Source organism: Arvicanthis niloticus, chromosome 5 (genome assembly GCF_011762505.2).
Source record: "Arvicanthis niloticus isolate mArvNil1 chromosome 5, mArvNil1.pat.X, whole genome shotgun sequence".
NCBI lineage: Eukaryota > Metazoa > Chordata > Mammalia > Rodentia > Muridae > Arvicanthis > Arvicanthis niloticus.
Genome location: NC_047662.1, coordinates 52,291,532 through 52,315,406, shown reverse-complemented (window position 1 = coordinate 52,315,406; position 23,875 = coordinate 52,291,532). Strand labels below are relative to the sequence as shown.

General features: G+C 38.3%; 1 protein-coding gene across 6 annotated transcripts in view; it reads right to left on the bottom strand.

The window, feature by feature from the left end:
* Positions 1 to 23,875, bottom strand: part of Dock7 (dedicator of cytokinesis 7) — a 190,758-nt gene that overhangs the window by 4,548 nt on the left and 162,335 nt on the right. For 3 of the 6 annotated variants that reach the window (XM_034502689.2, XM_034502692.2, XM_034502691.2), the window contains 10 exons: positions 23,664 to 23,764; positions 22,126 to 22,318; positions 21,286 to 21,429; positions 19,053 to 19,184; positions 17,593 to 17,607; positions 9,679 to 9,804; positions 8,337 to 8,426; positions 7,980 to 8,216; positions 7,487 to 7,630; positions 6,141 to 6,247 (listed from right to left, as the gene is read on the bottom strand). In XM_034502689.2, the coding sequence (XP_034358580.1) occupies positions 6,141 to 6,247; positions 7,487 to 7,630; positions 7,980 to 8,216; positions 8,337 to 8,426; positions 9,679 to 9,804; positions 17,593 to 17,607; positions 19,053 to 19,184; positions 21,286 to 21,429; positions 22,126 to 22,318; positions 23,664 to 23,764 (1,289 nt within the window). Of the gene's footprint in view, positions 1 to 6,140; positions 6,248 to 7,486; positions 7,631 to 7,979; positions 8,217 to 8,336; positions 8,427 to 9,678; positions 9,814 to 15,869; positions 15,984 to 17,592; positions 17,608 to 19,052; positions 19,185 to 21,285; positions 21,430 to 22,125; positions 22,319 to 23,663; positions 23,765 to 23,875 lie in introns of those variants that run through there. The other 3 variants (XM_034502690.2, XM_034502693.2, XM_076934627.1) reach the window with 2 other exon arrangements.

Below are 23,875 nucleotides of genomic sequence, written 5' to 3'. Positions count from 1 at the left end.
AACAAAGCTGTATCTGCATACGTATAGCCAAATATCCCCTTGCTGTGCACACAGCTCAAATGATGCTTAGAGAAATGCATAGCTCTAAATGCTTATTTTATACTAGAAAAGGCCACCAAGCTTGACCACCTGATCCTGAGACCGACATGGCAGAAAGAGAACTGACTCCTACATAAGTGGGCCAGACCATTTAGATGTGTGTGCACAAACACAGATAAAAACAAATATATTAATTTTAAAAATTAAAAAAGTATTAATTCTGAAAAGCAATTTGAGAAAGAATAAACTCATGAGTTTATATATTTTGGAAAAACTGTGCTATCACCTAAGTGCAGCTAAGCATATGACCCCAGAGCACTACATTCAGGTGCGTATCTGCTGCACTGCATTCAGTGCAGACATTCTTCTATGTACATGTTTTATATGTCTATGTTTTGCAATAGCAACACAGCCGGGAGTCTCCAAATATAATCAAAATACAGCAGCTGGAGAAAAGACACATATATTCATACAATGGAACACATAGACATTAGCTAAAGCAACACTTATAGACACAATCACTGGATACAGCAGCTGTCAGAAACAGTATATTCTAAAATAATGTAAAACAGTACATCGCTCAGAGATTCGGTGATTTCTGATAAAACCATGAAGACTAAATGAATGAGAAAACAGAAGTTCAGGACGCTGCCTGCTTCTGGGAGTAAAGCAGGAGCATGACATTAGAGTATAGACATTATTATCTTAATTAAATGTTTAATGAGTTTAAGTTTTAAAGGAAAAAATGTCAGACCAAAAGTAACTACACAGAAAGAATTATTTTTGGTAAGTAAAAACAAACTGAAGTGTCACTCAAAATTGATCAGCAGAAGATACCCTATTTATATGTTATATAACAAAGTAGGGCACGGACACTAGAGTGTTTGCATTTTTTGGGCATTATTAATACTGGAGACATTTTGTGGTGTACACTATATATAATCCAAATGTTTATGTATTTTGGCTCAATGACTTCATGATGGAAAGTTTAACTCAACAAAAGAAAGAAGACCTGCTGTGGCATAAATTATACCATATTTAAATTCAAGCAGAAAAACAGAAGTCAGAATACCAATGCAGTTAAACTGATTAAATAATATCACCATTTACATAATGGTTCTAATTTTAACTGAAATAGGGGCTGTAGATGGCTGAGTGTTTAAGAGCTCTTCCGGAGGTCCTGAGTTCAATACCCAGCAACCACATGGTGGCTCACAACCATCTGTAACGGGATCCAATGTCTGTTTCTGGTGTGCCTGAAGACAGCTACAGTGTACTCATATAAAGTAAAAAAATAAAAAAATATTCTCTTATAATTTAAGATTATATGTAAACTGTGAACGATGGTGGTGTGTGTGTGTGTTAGTTGAAAAAGCACAGCTAATATAGAAAAATAAAAATGGAATATTAACTCTAATTTTTTTCTTCCTCATACTCCCCCACTTGCTTTTTCTTTCTTTGAAACAAAGGTCCAACTGGACTGGATCTCACTGCATAACTCAGGTTGACCTTACAACTAATAGCAATCCTCCCGGTTCAGCCTCCAAATGGGCTCATAGGCATGTGGTATCACTCCAGCTATGTAACTTTCTCTGTAAGGTTTATATTATGAAGCATTTAAAAACATTTGGGCCTTCTTTATAATTGAAAAGGAGAAAATCTTTTGTCCTGACAGTAACTTTAAGGAGACCTGTTGACTACAAGAGTTCATTTCTCTGAACAAAGTCTGTTTGGGCTTAGCATACAGCTCAGTAATCCTGTGCATGCCTTGTTTGTATGAAACAAAAAAGAAACAGAAAAAGCAAAGAAAAAACGTATATTAAAAAAGTGTATTAAAAAAGACAACTGTTTACAATTGCAGTCATGGTAAAATATCCAACGGCAAGCCAAAAGTTACCCGATTGTCTACTACTAAATGTAAATGGCCCAAGAGAACTGGATTGTCCCATGATCATCTGGCCCCAAACTAGTAGGGTTTATTCTGTTGTAGTAACCCTCCCAATTCATGAAATGACCGTTGAAACCTGTCAGTTCCAGAAGTCCCCATATGTGTATCTGCCAGGAAGTAGCACAGGTCATGATAGGAACTGGCTTCCTGCTGCATCCCAAAACCAATGCCATGATGCCATCTGGCCAAATGATTACTCTATAGAAAAACAGCAAACTAAAGAGCTTCTTAGACGAGCAGTGGTGGCGCACGCCTTTAATCCCAGCACTTGGGAGGCAGAGGCAGGCGGATTTCTGAGTTCGAGGCCAGCCTGGTCTACAGAGTGAGTTCCAGGACAACCAGGGCTATACAGAGAAACCCTGTCTCGAAAAACCAAAAAAAAAAAAAAAAAAAAAAAAAAAAAAAGGAGCTTCTTATAGCAACTTCAGGAAATAACCAACAGAGGAAAAGAGCAACCTACACATGGGAATATGTGTAAAATATACATGTGAGCTAGGATTAATATCCAGGGCATATAAGGAACTCAAAAGTAAAAGTCCAACAATGCAGCAAAATACAGATTAGATCTCAAAAGTTATGCAAATGAACAATACACAAAAAAATCAACGTTAGAAAAATGCAAATAAAAACTACATCCTCCTAGTTAGAATGGCTATTATCAAGAGACGCCAAGTTACAAGTGATGGTAAGATGTGGGGAAAGGGCAGCCCCTCTGCACCGGACAGGAAACAGTATGTAGCTCCTGAGGCTGGAGAGAAGCCTCAGTGGGTACAAGAACTTGCTGCTCCTGAAAGACCCTGGGTTTGGCTCCTAGCACACACATGGTGGCTCACAACCATATGTAACGCCAGTGCTTATAACTCCTTTTTTTTCTGGCTTCTGTAGGCACCAGGGACATATATGATACACTTGTATACACACAGGCAAAACACTTACACTCATTAAAAAAAAAAAAAAAAGCTTAAAAAGCCAAAACCAATTAGAATTACCAAATGGCACAGCCAGTAATATACACAAAGGAAAAAAAGTCAGTCCATTAGGTCAAAGAGACATTTACACTCCTACTCCCATCCTGTTCATTGCAGCGTGATTCACAATAGCCAAGAGTGGGAACAGCCTACACCTCTATCCAGCGATGAATGGGGTTAACAGGGGTGGGCAGGAGATGAGAGAGAGTGGAGGGTGAAGTAACTCTGAGTACATTACATAAATGAATCAAACAGTCAAAGAACAAATTTAATAATAAAGGAAAAAAAGATGGTTTATTTGGGGATGGGGGTGTGGTGGCTTAGTTGGTACCAAGCATGATGGCCTTAATCCCCTAGTACACATGTAAACAAACAAACAAAAAAACCCAAAACAAAACGAGCCAGGTGGGTTTTATGAATGCATTAATCTCAGTGGTTGGTGGGTAGAAAGGAGGCAGGAGACAGGAGGGTCCCTGGGGCTCACTAGCCAGCCAGTCTAGTTTGCTTAGGGAGGGACTCTTTCAAAATATAAGATAGAAAATGAATAAGGAAGAGACCCAATGTTAACATCTGATCTCCCCATGCATGCACACTCAAACATATAAATATGGTGCATATATACAATATAAGTCTTAGCCATAACAATATGTAAGAAAATGGTCACTGTAAAAGTGAAATAAGCCTAGTGCAGGAAGACAGGTGTTACACTTTGGATTATAAAACTATGATTCTCATAGAAGTTGGAAGCAAGATGGTAGTCACCAGATGCAGGGAGAAGGGCAGGGCAATGGGCAAAGAGAACCTGGACAAGGGTGCTCAGCTCCATCAGTCTGGAGAGACACCTTGCCTGGCATGCTATTATAGAGAAGGTAACCGTGGACAACAGTGTTACATAGTGTACCCCAAAAAGTTAGAAGAAAGGATTTGAACATGTGCGATATTAAGAAATGGTAACTTTCTTAGGAGATAATATTTGCTCCTGATTTGAACATTATGTAGTATATTCATATATCCTTTTATCAATCTATCAGTTAAAAATAAATTTATATTTTAAAATCACAAAATTTCAGATAACAAATTATGTTTGTTTAGTTTCTATGACAGAATCTGATTTAGTCCACTTTGGATTCAAACTTGCTAAACTTCTGATTTTCCTGTGTGTACCTCTCAAGGGCTGAAATTACAGGTGTATACTAGTTGTATATCGTCCTAGGGATCAAACCTAGAAGGACTTCATACATGCCACACAAACACTCTCCCACCTGAGCTATGTCCTCCAGACCTCGATGAAGCTTTTTAAATTTAAATTTGAATGTCTGTAAAGCTCAGGTGGAAGGAACTGAGAATTTTGTAAGTCTAAAGCAATAAAAAGGGAAGAGTTGTTATTCCAAGCCACCTCAGCAAGACAGCACCATTCACATTTGCTGATAATAAAAACCAATGGCCAGCCAGTGATGGCAAGGAACGCCTTCAATCCCAGCACTCAGGAGGCAGAGGCAGTCAGATCTCTGAGAGTTCAAGACTAGCCTGGTCTACAGAGTGAGTTCCAGGACAGCCAAAGCTACACAGAAATACCCTGTCTCGAACAAACAAACAAACAACACCCCCCCCCCCAAAACCCAGAAAAAATAAAAAAGCAAAACAACAAAACAAAAATCATATACAATAAAGTTATTTTTATCTTAATAAACACATTCAGTAAGTGACTAGACAAGATAAACTGTGTTAGGAGGTACGAGACTCGGTGCTCTGGCTCTGTGGCTCTGTTGGCTGGGCCTCACTCAGTCAGTCACTCAGTTCAGTGATTCTTTCAGAAACACCGTGGTGGTACAGGGGACTGGGCACATGCTCTACTACTGAGCTGTAGCTCTGACTTTCCTTTCCTAGGTGTTCTCAGACTCATCCTCATGGCTTGATGGTTTCAAAATCTCTGGATTACTGACCATTCCTACACAGATGCAGAAGTTGCCTCATGGTTTTTCCTGTTTCATACATTCTTTTCCCTTTTATGTCTAAAAATCTAGAATTAATTTTTCAAGGCCCATATAAAATGTGTGGAATCTTTCCTGACACTGCCAAGCTGTATTAATCAATTCCCTCTTTTGTGATCATACTGTTAGTAAATAAAAATTAGGAATTAGAGAGTTAGCAAAACCTAATATTTATTGAGTATCTATTAAATGCCAAATATTAGTCTAGTAGTTTTTTAAAGTTGACTTGAGTAAACACCAAGCCTGCTGTGCTTAGAAGGTTATTAGAATGCTGGCTCTTGGTCTCCAGATTTGGGGAGGGGCTCACAGTTGCAGATACTATGGTGATATCTGCCTGTCTCCTGTGAGTCCAGTGTTTTAGTATGCTCTCCCCAAAGAGTTCCATAATGGCTGTTACTGTTTATTGCTGGAGGAATTCAATGCAGCCTGTGTCAGCAGGAGACCCTGTGAGCTTTATACCACATGCTCCCCCCTTTGCTTATACTTTGTATTTTTCAAGTACAAAAAGTCACAGAATCAGAATAGTCACAAGCTGAGTCCTCTGAGTCTTTCTAATAACTCACCGAGAGCCTGGACACCTAGGTATTATTTAACCTGGTCTGTAAGCCTTCTCTGAGAGGGAGATTACATTATCTTTCATTCGTTGTGACGATCACAAGGACTATGTGACTGGACAGGGATATACATACACTGATAAAGTTAGGATTTCAACGTTTTCTGTTTCAGTTTCCTAAGGGAGAGAAAATGGTGCTGCATGCTGAAGAATAATACTAATTTTCTGGTATAAACAGCAGCTTTCAAGTTAAAAGATTTGGGGTATGGAAGGGTGCAGGTCTATGCTGGTAAAGAACAGTAAATGCAGGCTGGAGAGATGGCTCAGGAGTCAAGAGCACTGACTGCTCTTCCAGAGGTCCTAAGTTCAATTCCCAGCAACCACATGGAGGCTCACAACCATATGTAATGGGATCTGATGCACTATTCTGGTGTGCGTCTGAAGACAGCTACAGTGTACTCATAAATAAAAATAAATAAGTCTTAAAAAAAAAAAAAAAAACAGTAAATGCCATACAGATTGCTTCACATGGTGAACCAATTCCTAGTTTCTGTTTTCAACAATTCCTTGTGGCTCTCATCTCAAACTGTGGTACTGGCCACTCTTAATTTGAAGTTCTTTTTGCAAGAAGCCTCAGTTACCTTTTAGTAAAGTCCTTGAAGCAAAGGCGCAGCTTGTTGTGATGTCTGAAGAGCTTTGGGTCACCAGGTATTTCAGACAGGAAGACCTGGGCAACCTCTAGAGGTCCCTGAAAGATAAAAGGGAACAATGAAATGTTCTTGTTCTTTAGAGAGTCATGGAGTTTACCCACAGGACGAGAGCACTGATAGGGCTGCATGTCTCTTAGGACTCTTCAGAGACAGCCTGCTCCAGACACTCCAGACACCTTATCTACATTCTTGCCTTCTACAGTCAGATTAATTTTGCAGTGGTTCATCCTCCAAAGAAATGAATAGGCCTTTGAGGACTGACTACTGACTTTATCAATGCATCTTGTCTTGTATTTCTTTTTCAAAGGTTCTTGTTGCACAAGTTTTAATGCATCTCCAATCCACTGGCTATTACACTTGATTTTACAAAAGCAACTTCTCTCAGCATTGTAAAAGATATTCCTGATCCAGTAAATTAAACAGAAAAGTCTCTTAAATTATGTGAAGGGAAGAAATAAACATCGCATGTGTTAGGGCACCAAGGTCTTGCTTCAGTTATACCCTACAGCGTTTCTGTAGGGTATATTGTTCCTTAATCTAAAAAGTAGTTAAGACATTTTATGCAAAATATAATTAATAGTTTTCTTGATGTTCTTAACTGGGGGTATTCTTTAAGATTGAGGCCATGCCCAAAATCGTGAGAAAGACTCTCTCAGCAAAGCAACTATAGGGGATATTATGACAACGTTCAACATGTATGAAAACCACTAGTGCTATTTTATACGAAAATATTATTACAAATTTCCCAAATGATTCCAGATTACTTATTCCATAGAGCTCATTGTGAAGAAGCTCTGGAGAAGGAAGCATCATCGAGAATCTAAGAGAGCAGAGGTTCACATGTGTTAAATACAGCTCTGGAAATGAGTCTTTTTGAATCATGTATACTTTTTTTTAATGACAGAATTTTGTTTTATGAGACAGGGTCTCATTATATAGTCTTAGCTGACCTAGAACTTGCTACATAGATCAGGCTGGCCTTGAACTCACAGAGAATCTGCCTGCCTCTGCCTCCCCAATGTGGATTTAAGAGCATATGCCACCATAACCATCTATTTTAAGTGACCAAATTTCTATAATATAAGCATAGGCACAGGAGAAGGAAGCATGAAAACTGTGACAGAGATGATTTTCCATTACACTTCAGTATCATGTGACCAATCCAATACATACTCTTTCCAACTAATTTGCATGATTCTGTCATTCTATAAACATTACAATGTTTCTTCAAGTCCAGTATGTAGGCCAATGGCACACACTCAGCAAGAAGCACGAACCTGGTTTACAGTTGTTCCTACGGACCCCTGGAGGACCATTTGAAGCATTTTGGGGTCTGCTGGATCCTGATGTGTTGCAAATGCCAATTCCTGTGTCTTTTTCTGCATGTCTTCAATAGCAACTTCAATTGGTGTTAAGATTATCTAAGTAGAACAGCAGCAATCAGGTCAGTGTACTGACTGCAATCTACCTACTGAGCTTTAAATAAGAAAGTCAGAAGAGATGGGAACCCATGATAAGCTTTCATGTAACAAAATCTAAACCTCAATTAATAACCCCTAAATTAATAAACATAAAAATCAATAATTACTTTAAAAAACATAAACTGAGGATGAATTAGCAACTTAGAAGATATCCAAAAATGAATGAGCAACAAAGGTAAAATCCTAGCATGCAAAGAGGGTGGGAGACATCTTCTGCTAAAACCACATATAAATTTATAGTGTGAATGTACTAGTTTTGTAAATTCTTTTTCCTCTACTGTGGAGTTACCTCTTCTTTGTGAGTGACATTGACTCTTGTTTTAATGTAAGGAAAGGCATGAGACGTTGTCAGAATGGTCTTCCGTTTGAACTGTTCATGGAGTTCCCCGTGGGCACGACCATCTAAAGTAAAGGGTGTACAGTACATGAAACGCCGGAGATTATAATTTTTGTCAAAATAAGTGATTCTGTCCTTCATCTCATAGGTGTCGAAGAATGGCTCCACGTAGGTAATCTGAATGTATGCCTGAAAAGGGAAAAGGTCTGCATTCACCAACAATAATCTGTCACCTAGTGTGTGCCAAGCCAAATGACATGGAAATCTTCAAAGGCACAATCACACATCATTATAATGTAATCAACCTACCTTGTTTGGATCTAATTTACACTTGTCTACAGGATTAGAGTCTTTGATTACTTCAAGCACATCCTCTCCAAATCTTTCTCCATAAAATCCCTGTAATGAAGAGGAGGAAATCCTTTACATGACTTTTCCAGCGAACCAGAGTAGGCCCTTTAGGGAGACTCCTCAGCCAAGACTAGGAGATTTGGCAGGTTTTATTCTAGCCATGCCATTTCCATCCATGCAATTAAATAACAGCCATTTCTTTTCCTCCAATAAAAGCTCAGGTTTTAGCCGGGCGGTGGTGGCGCACGCCTTTAATCCCAGCACTTGGGAGGCAGAGGCAGGCGGATTTCTGAGTTCGAGGCCAGCCTGGTCTACAGAGTGAGTTCCAGGGCAGCCAGGGCTACACAGAGAAACCCTGTCTCGAAAAACCTAAAAAAAAAAAAAAAAAAGCTCAGGTTTTTACAAGGGGACCTCAAGAGCTGCGGTTCAGTCAATGGTTCAGAAGAAAAAACTAAAACAGCAAAGGAGGTGACCTTTAAATGCAGCCATCCAGGAAGACCACCAGAAATTATCCTCACACCTCCAACAAAGAGGCTTTGCAGGATAAAGTTTTCGTAACATGGTCTCGGTATTTCTCAAGACTTATCTAACTCATAAAAGTAAGGAGTCATAGTTTGAACCAGTTTATGAAACCCAAAGCCAGTAAAGTCACCTGTAAGAGTCAACACCAGCTGAGAGCCCTGCTTCCCAAACTGTTCGGAGTGAACAAGTCTCTTAAGGATCTTGGTGAAATACAGACTTTGATTTAGAAAGTCTGGGGTTGGATCTGGGATTCTCCTTGGCGACACTAATACACCTGAGGCATAAGCCTCACTCGGAGCAGGAAAAGAAAGGTTCGGAAGAGTGACCGGAATGAAATGATGTAAATATAAAGCAGTCATCTATGTGAGAAGCAAGGAGTTCTCAGAGCTACTCCAATGTTCTCCAGGTGTGGCTCCAGTGTTTCATTCACCACTGAGGACGTCGCACTGGACACGTGTGAGTCAGCTACTTCCTGGGCTTCTGCTTCCAATCTCATTACACACTAACCGCTCGTCTTTTACTCAAGTGTAGACAAATCAGAGTAATTCTGACAGAGAAAGGAGCTTAGAAAATACATGTGAAAATAAACCCTCAAAAGTATAGCTAATAATAATTTACTGCTGTCATAAACGATTTAAAGGCTTTGAAAGGGTGCTATTGTACCTCTCAAAAATTCTTATATGCCACAGAAGTCGTTTATCTGACTTACTTAATTAAAATTGATGTGAAAATCTACTTTCTATAGAAACATGACATTGTGAGCTACCACGGCATTCACCTCCAGTCTGTGAGAGATCTCTGCGAGTTTGGTTATTGCGGGCTCCTTGTAAACAAATTCCTGTTCATCCAAATCCCCGAACTTGGTTCCATAAAAACCAACACGGAAATAGGTGCCAAACATCCGCTTACCATCCTAGGTTTAGGAAAATGAGAAAATTTAATACAAAGACTTTTTTTTTTTTATATTATGCTTAGATTGCTATATTATAAAATTTCCAAAACACTGCAAAAATTAGCTCAAAATGATGTTTATTTTTAAATAAGGGTAAAAACAAATAAAATGGTCTTTCTTTATTATTTCTAACAAGGATTATGCAAATTACATTTCTTACCAAATGAAACAAAATGGTCTTTGTTTTTAAATCCATACAGTTGCGTTATATTAACTTATTTTCCTTATTGAACCAAAATGTCTTAATATAAAAGTTAATTAAAACACATCACTAATATATTTTCAAGTCAACACAATCCTTTTCTTAGTCTCTTTTACTATATTAAAAAGAGACCATAGAAGTTAAGAGCCAAGGATAGCATCTGGCATAGAGTACAGAATCAGCAAAACATCAAGACCCTTCAGAAGTACTAATGTAAAAATTCTTTAGTTAGAATCACTGTTAATAAAAATATTTATATGTAGAACAGTATAAATGAAATAGAAAGGAAAAATCTGGGTACAAGGTAATAATAACATTTGAGAGGGGTTGTATTTTAAAGACCGCCAAAAGCACCCACCAAACTTCCTAACGCTCTATGTACTAGAATTACTATTTTGCTTCCATTTTATGGTCATTTCAGTGCTATTCTATATGATCAAGATACACACAATTCTGTGATATGACTTAACATTAACCAGACAGCATGTACAAGGACAGAAAATCATTCTAATTCTCACACAAGTTCAGTGAGAACCAATTCTTTCAATAAGGACAACATCTGGGCACTTCCCATACAATTTGGAGATTGCAGACCCAAAGTAGATTCAGAAGGATTCTGCAGTGACTCTCATACAAACCACGTAAAGCATAAAGTTCCTCTCAATTCTTCTTAAGCCTAAATTGCTTTACATTTATTTTTGCTATATAGAAAAGACCATATGGTATATACATTTAAAAAGTGAACAATAAATGTTACAAATAATTGAGCGGGATGAGAAACTTTGATCCTTAATTTATCAGTTTTATAATACCAAAGCAAGAAAAAGTAAGATAATCCCATATTCTCATCCACAATAAGAAAAATATCTTTGGAGCTAAAAAAATAAAATTTCTAACTTAAAAACATTTTCATTTTAAAATGTAACATAAATATTAACTGATTCTTACAGTAAATGAAATCTCGGGGTGAATTAAATAAATTTCACAACAATTCTTATTGGATCCAGCAGTAGGCAGTAGTATTACTTTGACAATCAAAGCAAGAAGGCATTGCATGGAACAGAAGCGAGAGGTCTAAGATAACTGCTTACAAATCTGTGATTGTTAGCTTTCAAACTATGTTTCATACAGAAAAACTATCTTTCTGAAAACCAAAAATATTAGAATATTCTATTCTAGCTGTATGGCTTCAGAGGCTTCCAGGTTAAAATATAACTCTAAGTCCTTAATATTTAAAGACAGTAATTAAGATTCACTTCCCTTAGCTAAACTTTCCAACTCTCAACCATGGTATAATAGTAATTACTATCTTGCTTCAATTTTATTGGTCTTGCCAGTGACACCCCATAATGTGTATGATCCCAAAACACATACAGTCTTGTGATGTGACCTGACAGGGAAGATACCATGACTCATTGCCTAAATCTAACTAAAACTTAACTACCTTTCTAAACATACTTTTTGTATTGATATTGTTATGTTAGCTATTATTTATCTTCACTGACAGAAAATAAGACTTGCTCCTCAAAAGAATAAAATATGAAATCAAATATTACGATTTAAATGAGTACATACTGTAATGAGTACTATCAAGAAGAGAAGAATAATTCTGTTGGAGCCAAATCACAGTTAGGGTTCTAGCCATCCACAGCGCTCAACATTAGAAAAGGAAAGGGGGCAAGTCAATAGAGGAAAAAAGAGGGGACATGCCAGTAGATATAGGAGAAACAAAAGTCAGATCCAATCATAAAAGGGAACCTATATGAAGGGAACCATCTAACCATCCATTCAAGTATCGAGTGCCTAAGGCACATCAGGCTTCACATGACTTCACCAGAGAAGGGGAGAGAGGTCTCATCAAGCAAGTGACAGCTGAGGAAAGATGTAAAGATATTCATATTGATTTCTAGGGAAAATATACTCCAACCAAAGGGAGAGCCAGTGCAGAGGCTCTGAGGCAAGAGCCTACCTGATGTATTTGAGGAACAGAATGGAGAACAGCATGAGTGGAGCAGAGAAAATCAATAGAAACAACAATAGAGACAAGAGTATCAGAGACATGACAAGGAGTTCCTGGATGATATGTGTGTGTGTGTGTGCGTGTGTGTGTGTGCATGCGTGTGTGTGCAAGAGTGTGCTATAGACGGTAAACATAGACAAAGAGAGGCTGATAGTCTGAGTAACGATATTTTGATTTAGAATTCTCTTGCTCACCTACTGGCCAATATCTAGTTTTCAAAGCATAATCAGGTAGCTTCGCTCGCAGCAAAAGGACATTCCTCCAACTTCGTTTCTTTTGTTTTCATACCTGCTTTTGTTTGGAATAACTTTCCTGTAAGTTAGCATTGTTTCCTTTACTGTTCTGAATTCATTCTGAATCTCACACCACCCCCACACTATATACAGTGTATTCTTCATAAGCAGTTTTACTTTTGGCTTTCTTAACTCTGCAGGTTAAGATGAAACTATGCACTAGCAAACTACATCTCATGTCAAACATATTTACATCTGTTCTAGCTTTGTTTTCTTTGCTAAGGAAGGAGCCTGTTGGGCAAGTGTGCATTTGCACCAGGACACTCGGCTGTTTCCTACACTAACTGACTTCCACACAGGCGTGTCAGTATTAGACACAGTACTCATCTCCTTTCCTTCTGTTAGGCCTATTCTTTCTAAAGACTATTTGTCAGATTCTTCTGGCCAGGATTTCTACTTGGGTACATATTCTGATTTTTGAGGGGTTGATCCGGGCCTTCCATGCTCTGGCAAGCACTCTAGCAATGGATGGCATCTAATCTCTTTTTCTTTTTCACTTTCTATTTCACTTTTTCACTTTCTATTTCACTTTTTCACTTTTTTTTTTTTCTTTTTCACTGAGGATAAGATTTTGCTAAAATTTCCAGATTGGCCTTGAACACGCGATCCTTTTGCCCCCTCCTCTGGAATGGGTGGGTTATAGGATGTGCCACTGCACCTGGCCTCTTTGCTTAAATCTTATGTTGATTTAACAGGAGCTGGGGATAGCTCAGCACTCCAGCACTTGACTAACTTCATGAAGTCTGTGGGTCTGATTATATCAGCATCATCAACAAAACCAACAGATTTCAAGTGAGAATAATGGTGATGTCAATAGTATAAACATAGCAGCAATAAAAGTCATCTCCAACATGTTAGAGTATTTGCTGTGTTAGAAATACTTGCTGGGCGGCGGTGGCGCACACCTTTAATCCCAGCACTTGGGAGGCAGAGGCAGGTGGATTTCTGAGTTCGAGGCCAGCCTGGTCTACAGAGTGAGTTCCAGGACAGCCAGGGCTACATAGAGAAACCCTGTCTCGAAAAACAAAACAAAAAAAAACAAACAAACAAACAAAAAAAAGAAATACTTTATATGTACTATATTAACTTTCTTTTCTGTTTAGTTTTTTAGCCTATGCTGTCTTGAACTCCCAATCACCCTGCTTCAGACAGCTGAACTTACAGACATGCAACAGCATGCCCAGCCTACATGTATTACATTAATATTTGGCAGAATTCTGTGACCGGTACCACTATTTTGATCCCCATCTTACAGATGAAACAAAACAGAACAAAATTGAAAAAAAAAATTCTGGCATTTTAATGTGACACCCAAATCAAAACTTTACTTCATCTACATCTTTCCCAGAGTCCACTCACAGAGAGAAGCTCTAGGACTCGAGAATGGCCGTTGAGTTGTCTTCACTTCTCTGGTGTTCTTCTTAAGATTTCCTGTGATGTTCTTTAAGTAACTCAACTTATTTTTAACTTATTTTTGTTTTGTTCCAGTTTTAAAGCAGGGTTTCATGTAGTCCAGGGTACCCTAGAACTCCCTATGTAGCCAAGACTGGCCTTGAACCCTTGATCTTCCAGCCTCAGCTTCCTGAGTCCTGGGATTAAAAACATATGCCACCATGACTGCTGAGTAGTTCACTACAGAATTACCTCTCCTTCTTTGCTTTATCACCTCTATATTACACTGCCATCTTCTACCATAACTTTCTGCATTTTGCAGATCTTGTATAATCCAATGTAAAAATCAAGTGGCAGTTTAAAAGCCATACTCATCTCCGATTCAGCCTAACCAGTTTCTAATCTGAAGTTCAATTCTGATCATTATATATCTCCATCCCCAGACAAAATGTCATATCCAATATCATCTACAGTTTGCTAACCACAGAGCCAGCAGAGGAGGCAAAACAAAACAGTATAGTAAGGTCCTACTAGATCCACCGTTTCCTGTCTGCCACCAGGGAGACAGCAACTCTACAAAGCACTTCTGAGGACACACAGTTCTTCCCACTCAATGGTCCTGTAGCCAGCATACCTAGTGTCTTGTTCTAGAGTTAAAGGCCCATGAGTGTTTTCTACCCATTCTCTCTCTCTCCTCTTGTATCACACATTCTCCCTCGTCACCTGAAAGTATCCTATGCTCCATCCTTGAAACAAAACAAACAAAACAAAACAGAAACAAAAACACACTCCTCGTTTAGGTTAATTCCTCCTCACCACTATAATTAGCTATTTCTTTTTTCTTTTCTTTTTTTTTTTTTTTTTCTTTTTTCGAGACAGGGTTTCTCTATGTAGCCCTGGCTGTCCTGGAACTCACTCTGTAGACCAGGCTGGCCTTGAACTCAGAAATCCACCTGCCTCTGCCTCCCAAGTGCTGGGATTAAAGGCGTGCGCCACCACCGCCTGGCTAATTAGCTATTTCTAATTATAAATTTATTTTATTTACTTAAATGAATTACAATATGTAACTCAACATTAGTAAAGAAGCCAGAACTGTAGTCAGTGTTTCTGAGCACACAAAAATCAAAGCATTAACTCATATTTATGTTCATCCAATTTAGTAATGAGTTTAAGGCAATCATTTTAGATGCTTCTAGGTCAAAGAATATGGTATATATATATAACCAATAAATATATATAGTGATACATCAGACTTTATAAAGTTAACTGTATTCTTTAGTTGTTCTGGATACCAAAAGATACATGAAATAGAGAATGGTAATCTCTTTAAAGGAAGAGGAGGTAATTTTTTTTAAAATAGAGAAATGTCATGTGACTATGTTATGAATACTTGAATAGAGTTGTTTTGAAAAAAATGAGCTTATGGAGATGAATTTCTTTAAGCAGATCAATAACTATTTGGCAAATGAACAAATACATCTTTTAAAAATAAATGGATATACACAAAATATGAAATGGTCATCAGAAATGAATTTTTTCTTTCTTTTTTTAAAAATTGTATTTATTTATATTATGTATATGAGTGCACTGTAGCTGTCCTCAGACACACCAGATGAGGGCATTGGATCCCATTATGAATGGTTGTGAGCCACCATGTGGTTGCTGGGAATTGAACTCAGGACCTCTGGTAGAGCAGTCAGTGCTCTTAACTACTAAGCCATCTCTCCAGCCCAAATTTTTTCTTTTAAAAATATTTTAAGTGTGCCATAGGAAATGATTTATTTCATATTATTTATAGAACAATAAATGGGCTTTGGGAAAAATGAAAATTAAGATATTAAGGGACAAAATGTGGTAGTCAACAGTGGCAAGTTCTTGAGTTTCATGTGTCACTTGACATGTAAACACTTCAGCAAACTGCTAAATATGGTCGAGAGTTCTCTCTCTCTCCCCCACCCCTCTCTCTGTCTGTCTGTCTCCCCCATCCTCTGTCTCCAAAAAGCTTCGCCAAGTCACAGAATTTCGACTGCATCAAGGACAGAATGTAAACCGAGGAGCAGTACAGACTTAGGGAGCTTCTACCACACATAAATTGTCCTTACTAGGTTTCAGTCCATGAGCGGTCTACAAGAATACTAAGAAATTAGCTAAGAAACAGTTTTCAGAAAAAATGAAATCTCTGAAGCTGTCAGAGGTAAACAGGAAAATATTCACAAGGTAGGAACTTACCACAACAGACAATAGTAAAGTGGGGAGTAGGTCAGCACCCAGGGCGAGAGAGAGAAAACAGAAAGCATTTTAATCAGGGGAATCTCAAAAACACTTAAGCAGCAAATGGTAGCAAACACATTTTTTAAATGCAAGCATCCACTTAAGTTTAACAAATACAGCAAAAACCACACGTGCACCAAGTTCAGACGGGATGAAGCTGAAGATCCAGCACAGGCAGTGACAAGGGTGCAAACAGGGAAGCAAGACCTTTACCATGCAGTACATGATGGGAGGATGGTGTTAGTGTCAAAACCAGTGGAGAGGACATCATCCAGGGGTCGATTTAGCATCAAGCAGACTAGTAAAAAACTGCTCAGAGGTTTTAATATAGTCTTAATTTTATGTCTAGTTTTCAGCTAACTCTATTTCATGTTAGAATATCCATGAGGAGCCTTATCCCTTGGAGATGGCTATGGCAAGACTGCATATATCTAGATGAAGCCACAGAAATAAGATACTCTATTTTAGGTATTCATGAGGTCATAAGCATTTAATCTGGAGGATGAAGGTGGATGTAAATGTGATGGTTCATGTAAAGATAAGTAGAGGCAGGCGCTATTTCATTATGGGAGGACAGCACTGGCACATCTGTCTCTAAGGTTTTCTTTCTGGGTCTCCATACAAGGATTGTAAGGAATCAAATGGAGAAGCCTACTATATTCAGCCAATTTAAGTTGAGAGGCAAAGCCACACACCTAACCCAAGACTGTATTCACTACCAGGGCATTATTTAGAGAATTTTTCTTCTTTACAGAAAGATGAAACATTTAATGTCAGATAAGATTTATTTTATATTTAACATTTCCAAATTTAACTACTACATAAAAGGAAGCAAATGTCTTCATCATACAGAAATAAACACTATCAAAATACGAAGTCAAGTTTTTAAATGCGAAGTCTTCTCAGTTTCTCTATCTTGCTCCTCAACTAAATTTAAGTGACCAAAGTTAATTTCTTTCCCGGGGTGAGGGCTATACCTAAGAGCAAAGTGACTCATGATAAAATTAAGCCCCATTTATCAATTCCAGCATGCCACTTCCCACCCTCATTTAGTTATCAACACAGTCTGCACCTATCTTTCCTGACAGGATGCCAGTGGAATACACAGATGACTTTTCTCTTATACAAAGGCACAGAAAATAGTGTGCCCTCTGACTGACAGCAGCAGACAAATACAATATTTTCTATTATACCTCTGAGCAATAACATAAATCGACCTCTGTAAGTGAGTGAAACATAGTTAAGAAAGAAATCTGTGTCTAAGTGTTGATGATAGAAACTGGTCAAAGGATAGAAACAAACCAGAGTGGTAACACAGTGGCTCATTTACCAAAGAATCTCATTAGTGAAACGGGTTTCCATGCACTGCCTAGAACCTCCACATCAAACAATTCTTAAAATAACTTACAGTATTTTAACAACATTTCTTTGGTTAATGAATTCAGTTGATAAGCAGACAGCAACAGAATACCCACAGCTAGCACATGTGGGCAAAGCATTGGCATAAGAAATCTGGTCAAATCCATCTATTAGTGTCTTTAACTAACTAAAGCATTACCTACCTCCCAGCCAGTACTCTGTGTAATAAAAAGTAAAAAAAGGGCAAGTCATAAAAGAAAAACTGTTCAAAAGAACAAAGAGGCCAAAGGAAGGTCAGTTATACAGTACCGTACCACAAATTCTTCTCCCCAAAGGATAACAAAACATTTTAAACAGAACATATTCTATCATCTAAGACCAACAGAAATTTTATAACACACTTGTTCAAAATTCAATCCCTAAAATTTTGCCTTTGAAAAGCTAAGCTTTAAACCAAAAGTACTTTTTAAGTCTAAGTACACATTTTAGGGAAAGAGAATCTGCCGCCTATTCTGTTTCTGTGTCTAACTCAGATCTCTAACCTCCAGGAGCTACATTCCACTGAAATATCCAGGTTAAACAGGACACACATTGCAGTTTTGCAAAATGACAGGAACTGAATCAAATGGATGGAGCTTTCTGGAAGACCACTAGTAGTTACATGTTGCAGACTGGATATGAATAATTTGCATCATAGAGCTCTCAAGGCAGAGGAAGTTCCTCAGAGCATGTGCATATTGATCATAAAAAGTACCTGTTACCACCATGAAGCCTAACCAACCTTTTGCAACTTCAATATTTTAGAAGATTACAATAGAGCTCTGGCTTACCAGGAACAACCTACTTTACTTTCAGATTCTGTCTATTCACCTATAATAGCTTGGCCATGGCAGTCAGAATAGTAAACAGTAAAACTGTTGTGGAACTGCACACAGGAGTGGGGAGTCACTCTTCCACTGCCTTGAGGAAGTCATGCGTGTGAAGGGAACACCATCATGCAGGAGGAAGAGGAAGAGGAGCAGGAGGAAGAGGAGCAGGAGGGCCCAACAGGAACATTTCAGTGGAGCCAATGACTTAGTCAGAAGGCACCAACCACTAATAGTCTATTTCATTTTCCAACAAAGTTTAATTGATTCTCATTTTGGTGAATTAAAGTACTAAACTCACTCTATAAATTGCAGAAGAACTTGTTTTGGTCATTGTTTTTATATTAGAAACACTGGGTGAGAGTGCAGGTGTAGGAGAAACACAGCTACAGCAGTAAAAATACTAGGATTTCATTACATTTTCATATCATTCAACAAAAAAGTTAAGTTACACATAAAAACTTTTTGGCAGGAAAGAAACAGGTGTTAATTTAAATATCAAACCCATAATTATAATCTACAATGTAGTGCAGAAATAAAATTCCAAAACATTGCTAAATAGTAATAATTGAAAAATTTGATGAAGAAAAAAGTCATTTGGGGAGTTTCTAATAGTCATGACCACTTTAGATAAATTCATTCCTTTTTTTGTTATTAAGTCTGGTTTTAACTACGAACTATCTTTTAACCCAAGTAAAATGGCCATTCCATGGGATTTGGTTAGGCACGAGCACAAGGCAGTGTTAAGGTCTGTAGACACTCCCCCAGCTAATAATGTCAGAAGTGGGAACAGTTACCTGATGAACGATTTTGCTAAATGCTTCCTGGAGTTTGCCATGGATTGTGGAGAGCTTCTTTGCATCCCGATTAGCTTCATGAATAGGAATGAGCACTTTGTAAACCTCATTGACTGCTTCATACATGCCCGCCTACAAAAATAATATCTGTGAGGTACTGCTTTCCTTTAGATCAATAAAAAGTAAGATCATTAGAATTCATAAATTCACCATTTTTTATTCAAATAATACTAATGAAGCTTTCCCAATAGGTCTAATTTTAAGTGTATTAAAACCTAAAAGCCAATTTTATATAATGTATCATTTCCTCTGAAAGGACTCAAGTATGTATGTATTTATACTCTATACAATTTGTGAATACTTATGTTGATGTATAATATGAACTGGACATCCTCTTCCTGTCTTTCCTATAATGACTTCACTAAGGTAAATATGTATATGTGCATATAAACTCTTGAAAACTAGTTCTGAGAACTGCAAGAAATTCAATTATTATATAGGTAACAGATCCCCTATTCTCTTACAATCAAAGCATCTGTAGCCTCTGGAAAAACCTAAATCATTTACCTTTCCAAAATTGTAAGTAGGCACAGGAAGCTGCTTACTAGAAATTCTTGGGAAGTCTTTAATAACTTGATCTTTGTGGACATACAGTGTCTGGCATGCTGGACAGGGGCTGCACTTTCTCCTAGCAGACGGCACTGGCACTGGAATGGGAAGAGACAGTAGCTTTCCCAGGGTGTCACAGATCAGCATGTGGGCTTTCCCAAGGATAAGACTTCCATGATCTTACAGGCCAGATCACAGGAGGATTTTTAAGCAATAATGTAGCTTTAATGGGGAAATAAATTTAGCCTAACTAAAATTCTCAAGGAAGTATCTTAATTAAATTAAAAACTTAGAAAGAATTAATATATTCATACTATGTATAAACAAAAGAATTTCTGCACAACAGTCTTTAATCTAAATGTACTTCTGTGAATTACTGAAACTACATGTACATTCAGACACAGAAAATGACTAAATTACTCTGTCAGTAAAAAGACCCTCTAGTCTATGACAAAAATGGAATGATCGTGGTCCTTAGAAATAGGACATTTTTGAAAGGACTGAAGTCTGAAAAAATATTTTTAAGAGCTTGAAAATCCTTATACTTCAACATGTGGGCTCTGAGGACCAGCGAGGATAAAGACGGTAATAATGCCCATGCACAGCACTGACTAAAGGATAAAGATGGTAATAATGCCCGTGCACAGCACTGACTACAGGGTGAGCACTCTGCATACGAACTCCTTTTCCCTTCCTCATGCCAACTCGAGGTACAAATTATTATTAGATGTGTTCAACAGTTAAGACAAGTGAGACATGAAGAGACTGAATAACTTCTATCTGAAATAACAAAGCTGCTAAATCCAGAGCTCAGAGTGAACTCGATGCACTTAACCAATATATTGCAGAACAGAGGAGTGAGGCCTAGAGGAGAGTCTCTAGGGAGCAGAACAGCTCTGGACATCATCTCAAGCTTTGCTCTTAGCCTTTCACGGTCCCAAACTGGTGCTGGAACACTAAGGGGTAAAACCAAAGGAGGCAGAGACTCAGTCTATCATAGAAGCTCAAGGTTAGAGAGGTGAGGTTATGTTCCTTCTATGAATGCCTGTCCTGGATCCCCTTGGTGGCTTCAGCTTCAATTCGTCACATACAGATGGGAGGGAACAAGGACTTGAGTTATACAAGCAGAACAGACAGGTAAGGGATGCAAGATGAACTCTGACAGGCAAGAGCCCGTCCTCCAAGACCTCCTGAGGAGGGTTCGTTGCACAAGCACAGCTCCACATATAGGGAAAGATTATCTTCAATCTGCCTGAGAGACACACCATAACAATGCGTTCATCTATTCAGACAGAGCTTAAAAGCTCAGACATGTTTTATTTTGTTGTTTCCTTTTTTTTTTTAATTTAAAGATTTCAGAAAATATTTTGTAAACCAAGAAAATAACTATTGCAGATTAACACTGGTTCATAAACAAGTAACTGAGAACACTGAGGAAAACCACAGATCACTAGATAGGGATACACACAGTGGGAGCAGCAGTGGTAGAGCTGGAAGGACAGCTCTTAAGGACACCTGGAGCAAATGCTCTCAAAGGAAAGGCAAGGGTACAAGGCAGGGACACTGACATATGTGTCATTTATGGACCAGGAAACTGTGGGACAGAGTGAACAAAGTCACCTACCATAGAGAAGGAAGCAGCTGCTTGTTCCAGTAAACCCACGAGTCCTGACTCAGTGAAGTACTTTCCAGAGCAAATGCCTTCTTCATCTGGAGATACCACATCATCTGAAACAGCAGACTCTTCTAATACATTAGATGAAATATTCTAGGGAAGAAAATTGAAGAGGCATTGGCAATGAGTCATTTTCCTAGCATAAAAAATGGACATGAAGTAAGTGACAACGAGATGTCACTATTAGCTCAGGTTAAGAAGAGAAGCTGGGGTAGAGCAGAGCCCATGCTCAGCTGTGAGGGACCCTGGAATCAGTCTGCATTGTGTGAATGCAGAGCCACACAATGGAAGGCAGAACTCTCTAAAAACACGCTTTATTTTAAGATGACAATAAAATTACAACACTGTTGATAGAAAACATCCCCCAACAGCAAGTTGTAGAAAAACACTGTCTTCTGATCTTCACAATTGTACTAAAGCACATAGCAAACACATACAATTAAAAACATTTGTAGGAAAGAAAATCAAGATGGCTCAGGAGTTAAGAACACTGGCAGTTCTTCCAGAGGACCTAGGATCAAAGCCCTAATTTCAATCCTCAATTAATAATCAGGTTCTCTTTAATAGGGTTGGAGATCTATCTCGGCAGTGGTGTACATGCCCTGATTACATTCTCAGAACAGCATGCAAAACAAAGAGTGCAATCTAAGAGTGCACTGTGATTCACCTTGTCAAGGTCTGGCCTTGCTTCCTGCTTTCTTTACTCACCGAAGGATTCCACATAGCCAGGTTAAAGTAAAAAACAAGGGACACACCTTGATCTCACACATATACACAGCAGATCCCTACCTGGAATGTTACACATCCAACAGGAAGGTACTTCCGGTCTTCCAGCATGCTCAGATACTCAGCAACAAGGGCTGCCGAGTGGACCAGGCACTGGGCAGCTTCGGCATGATTGCTTCGCTCAGAGTGCTTGCCGGCCATGTTCTGCAACCAGGTCAGGCGCAGGTCTGGAGACGTCTGGTAGCCCTTGGCGATTCTAATCAGAACAGAAATGTTTCTCAGTAACTGCCAGCATCCCAGACTTACGGGGAGTTCAGAGGGCTCCTCAGATTTACCCAGACAAGTTCCTGCTAGTGCATCAACCTCTTATGACAAGTGTTTAAGTGACTGAAAAATGTCATTGTGTATGGACAGAGAAGTAACTGTGGTGCCTGAAATGGACACTATCATTTTGGGTTGGGGTACAGAGACATGCTACTTGGCTGCTAAGAAAATGATCATATTTAAATTTTAAAAATATATATTTTATATAATATACACATTTATGAATATATAAAGAAAAATAAGAAAATATACATCTTTATTTGAAGAGTTTTTTTATTTGTGTGTCTTTTGCTTTATTTTTGTGTCTTATGATGGACAAAACTGTGAAAGACAGGACCACATAGAAAGAAAACTCTGAGTTCTGTTTCTATGTCTAACAAGATATAGTGGCAATTACAAATTTCTCAAAATCTGTACCTAGAAATACTATCCCCAATCATAACCACAATTTGAAATTATGACAATTCATATTACATTAAACATTCTATTTTTTTAAAGATTGTTTTTTACTTTTAAAATGTGAGCTTGAGGCTTTTATAAGAAGTTTGAGATCTGGGACACCAAATTTATTTTTTAAAAATTCTTTCTTTTTGGCAAGCAATAAACATACTGTATTCTAAATATGTTTACCTTTAATCCCTTGTACTGTAAACCCCACAACATAGCAAGCTGAAGTTAATTTTTTAACTCTTACTTTATGTGTGTGGGTGTTTTGCCTTCATGTATGTCTATCTGCCCAATGTAGCTGGTGCTCATGGAGACCAGAGAGTGGCTGCAGTGGTAGATGGCTCTGAGAACTGAACCTGGGTCCTCTGCAAGAGCAGAAACTACTCTTAACTGCTGAGCCATCTCTCCAGTCGAAATTGAATAGTTTAAAAGCACTGACAAAAGTAGTAGCCTCAGAAAAGCAGTCTTTGCCTTCTACAGACACCAGGCACACAAATGGTGCAGATACACATGCAAATACACGTCTATAGAAAGTCATTTAAATGGTTTTTTTTTTTTTTTTTTTTTTTTTTTTTTTTATTTTTTTTTTTTTGTTTTGTTTTTTTGTTTTTCAAGACAGGGTTTCTCTGTGTAGCCCTGGCTGTCCTGGAACTCACTCTGTAGACCAGGCTGGCCTCAAACTCAGAAATCCACCTGCCTCTGCCTCCCAAGTGCTGGGATTAAAGGTGTGAGCCACCACCGCCCAGCTTTATGTTTCTTCTCATCGAATGTTACCCAAGTGTCTTTTAAAACCCATAATGCAAACAGTAGGTGAGTCCCATGAAGGCTACCTGTACATGAGGTCAATCAGCATTTCTGGATCCTCCTGGTGTTCCTTCATCTTAACAGTGTCAGAAAGGATCATATGGAGATTGAAAACCAAATCTTGGACCTGCAGTAGAGAATCATATAAACACTTCCTGTCATTCATTCCCAATAACTGATTAAGTCTGGAAGCTATTTTTGAGAAGCTTCTAGAACTTTGAAAACAAATTACAACAAG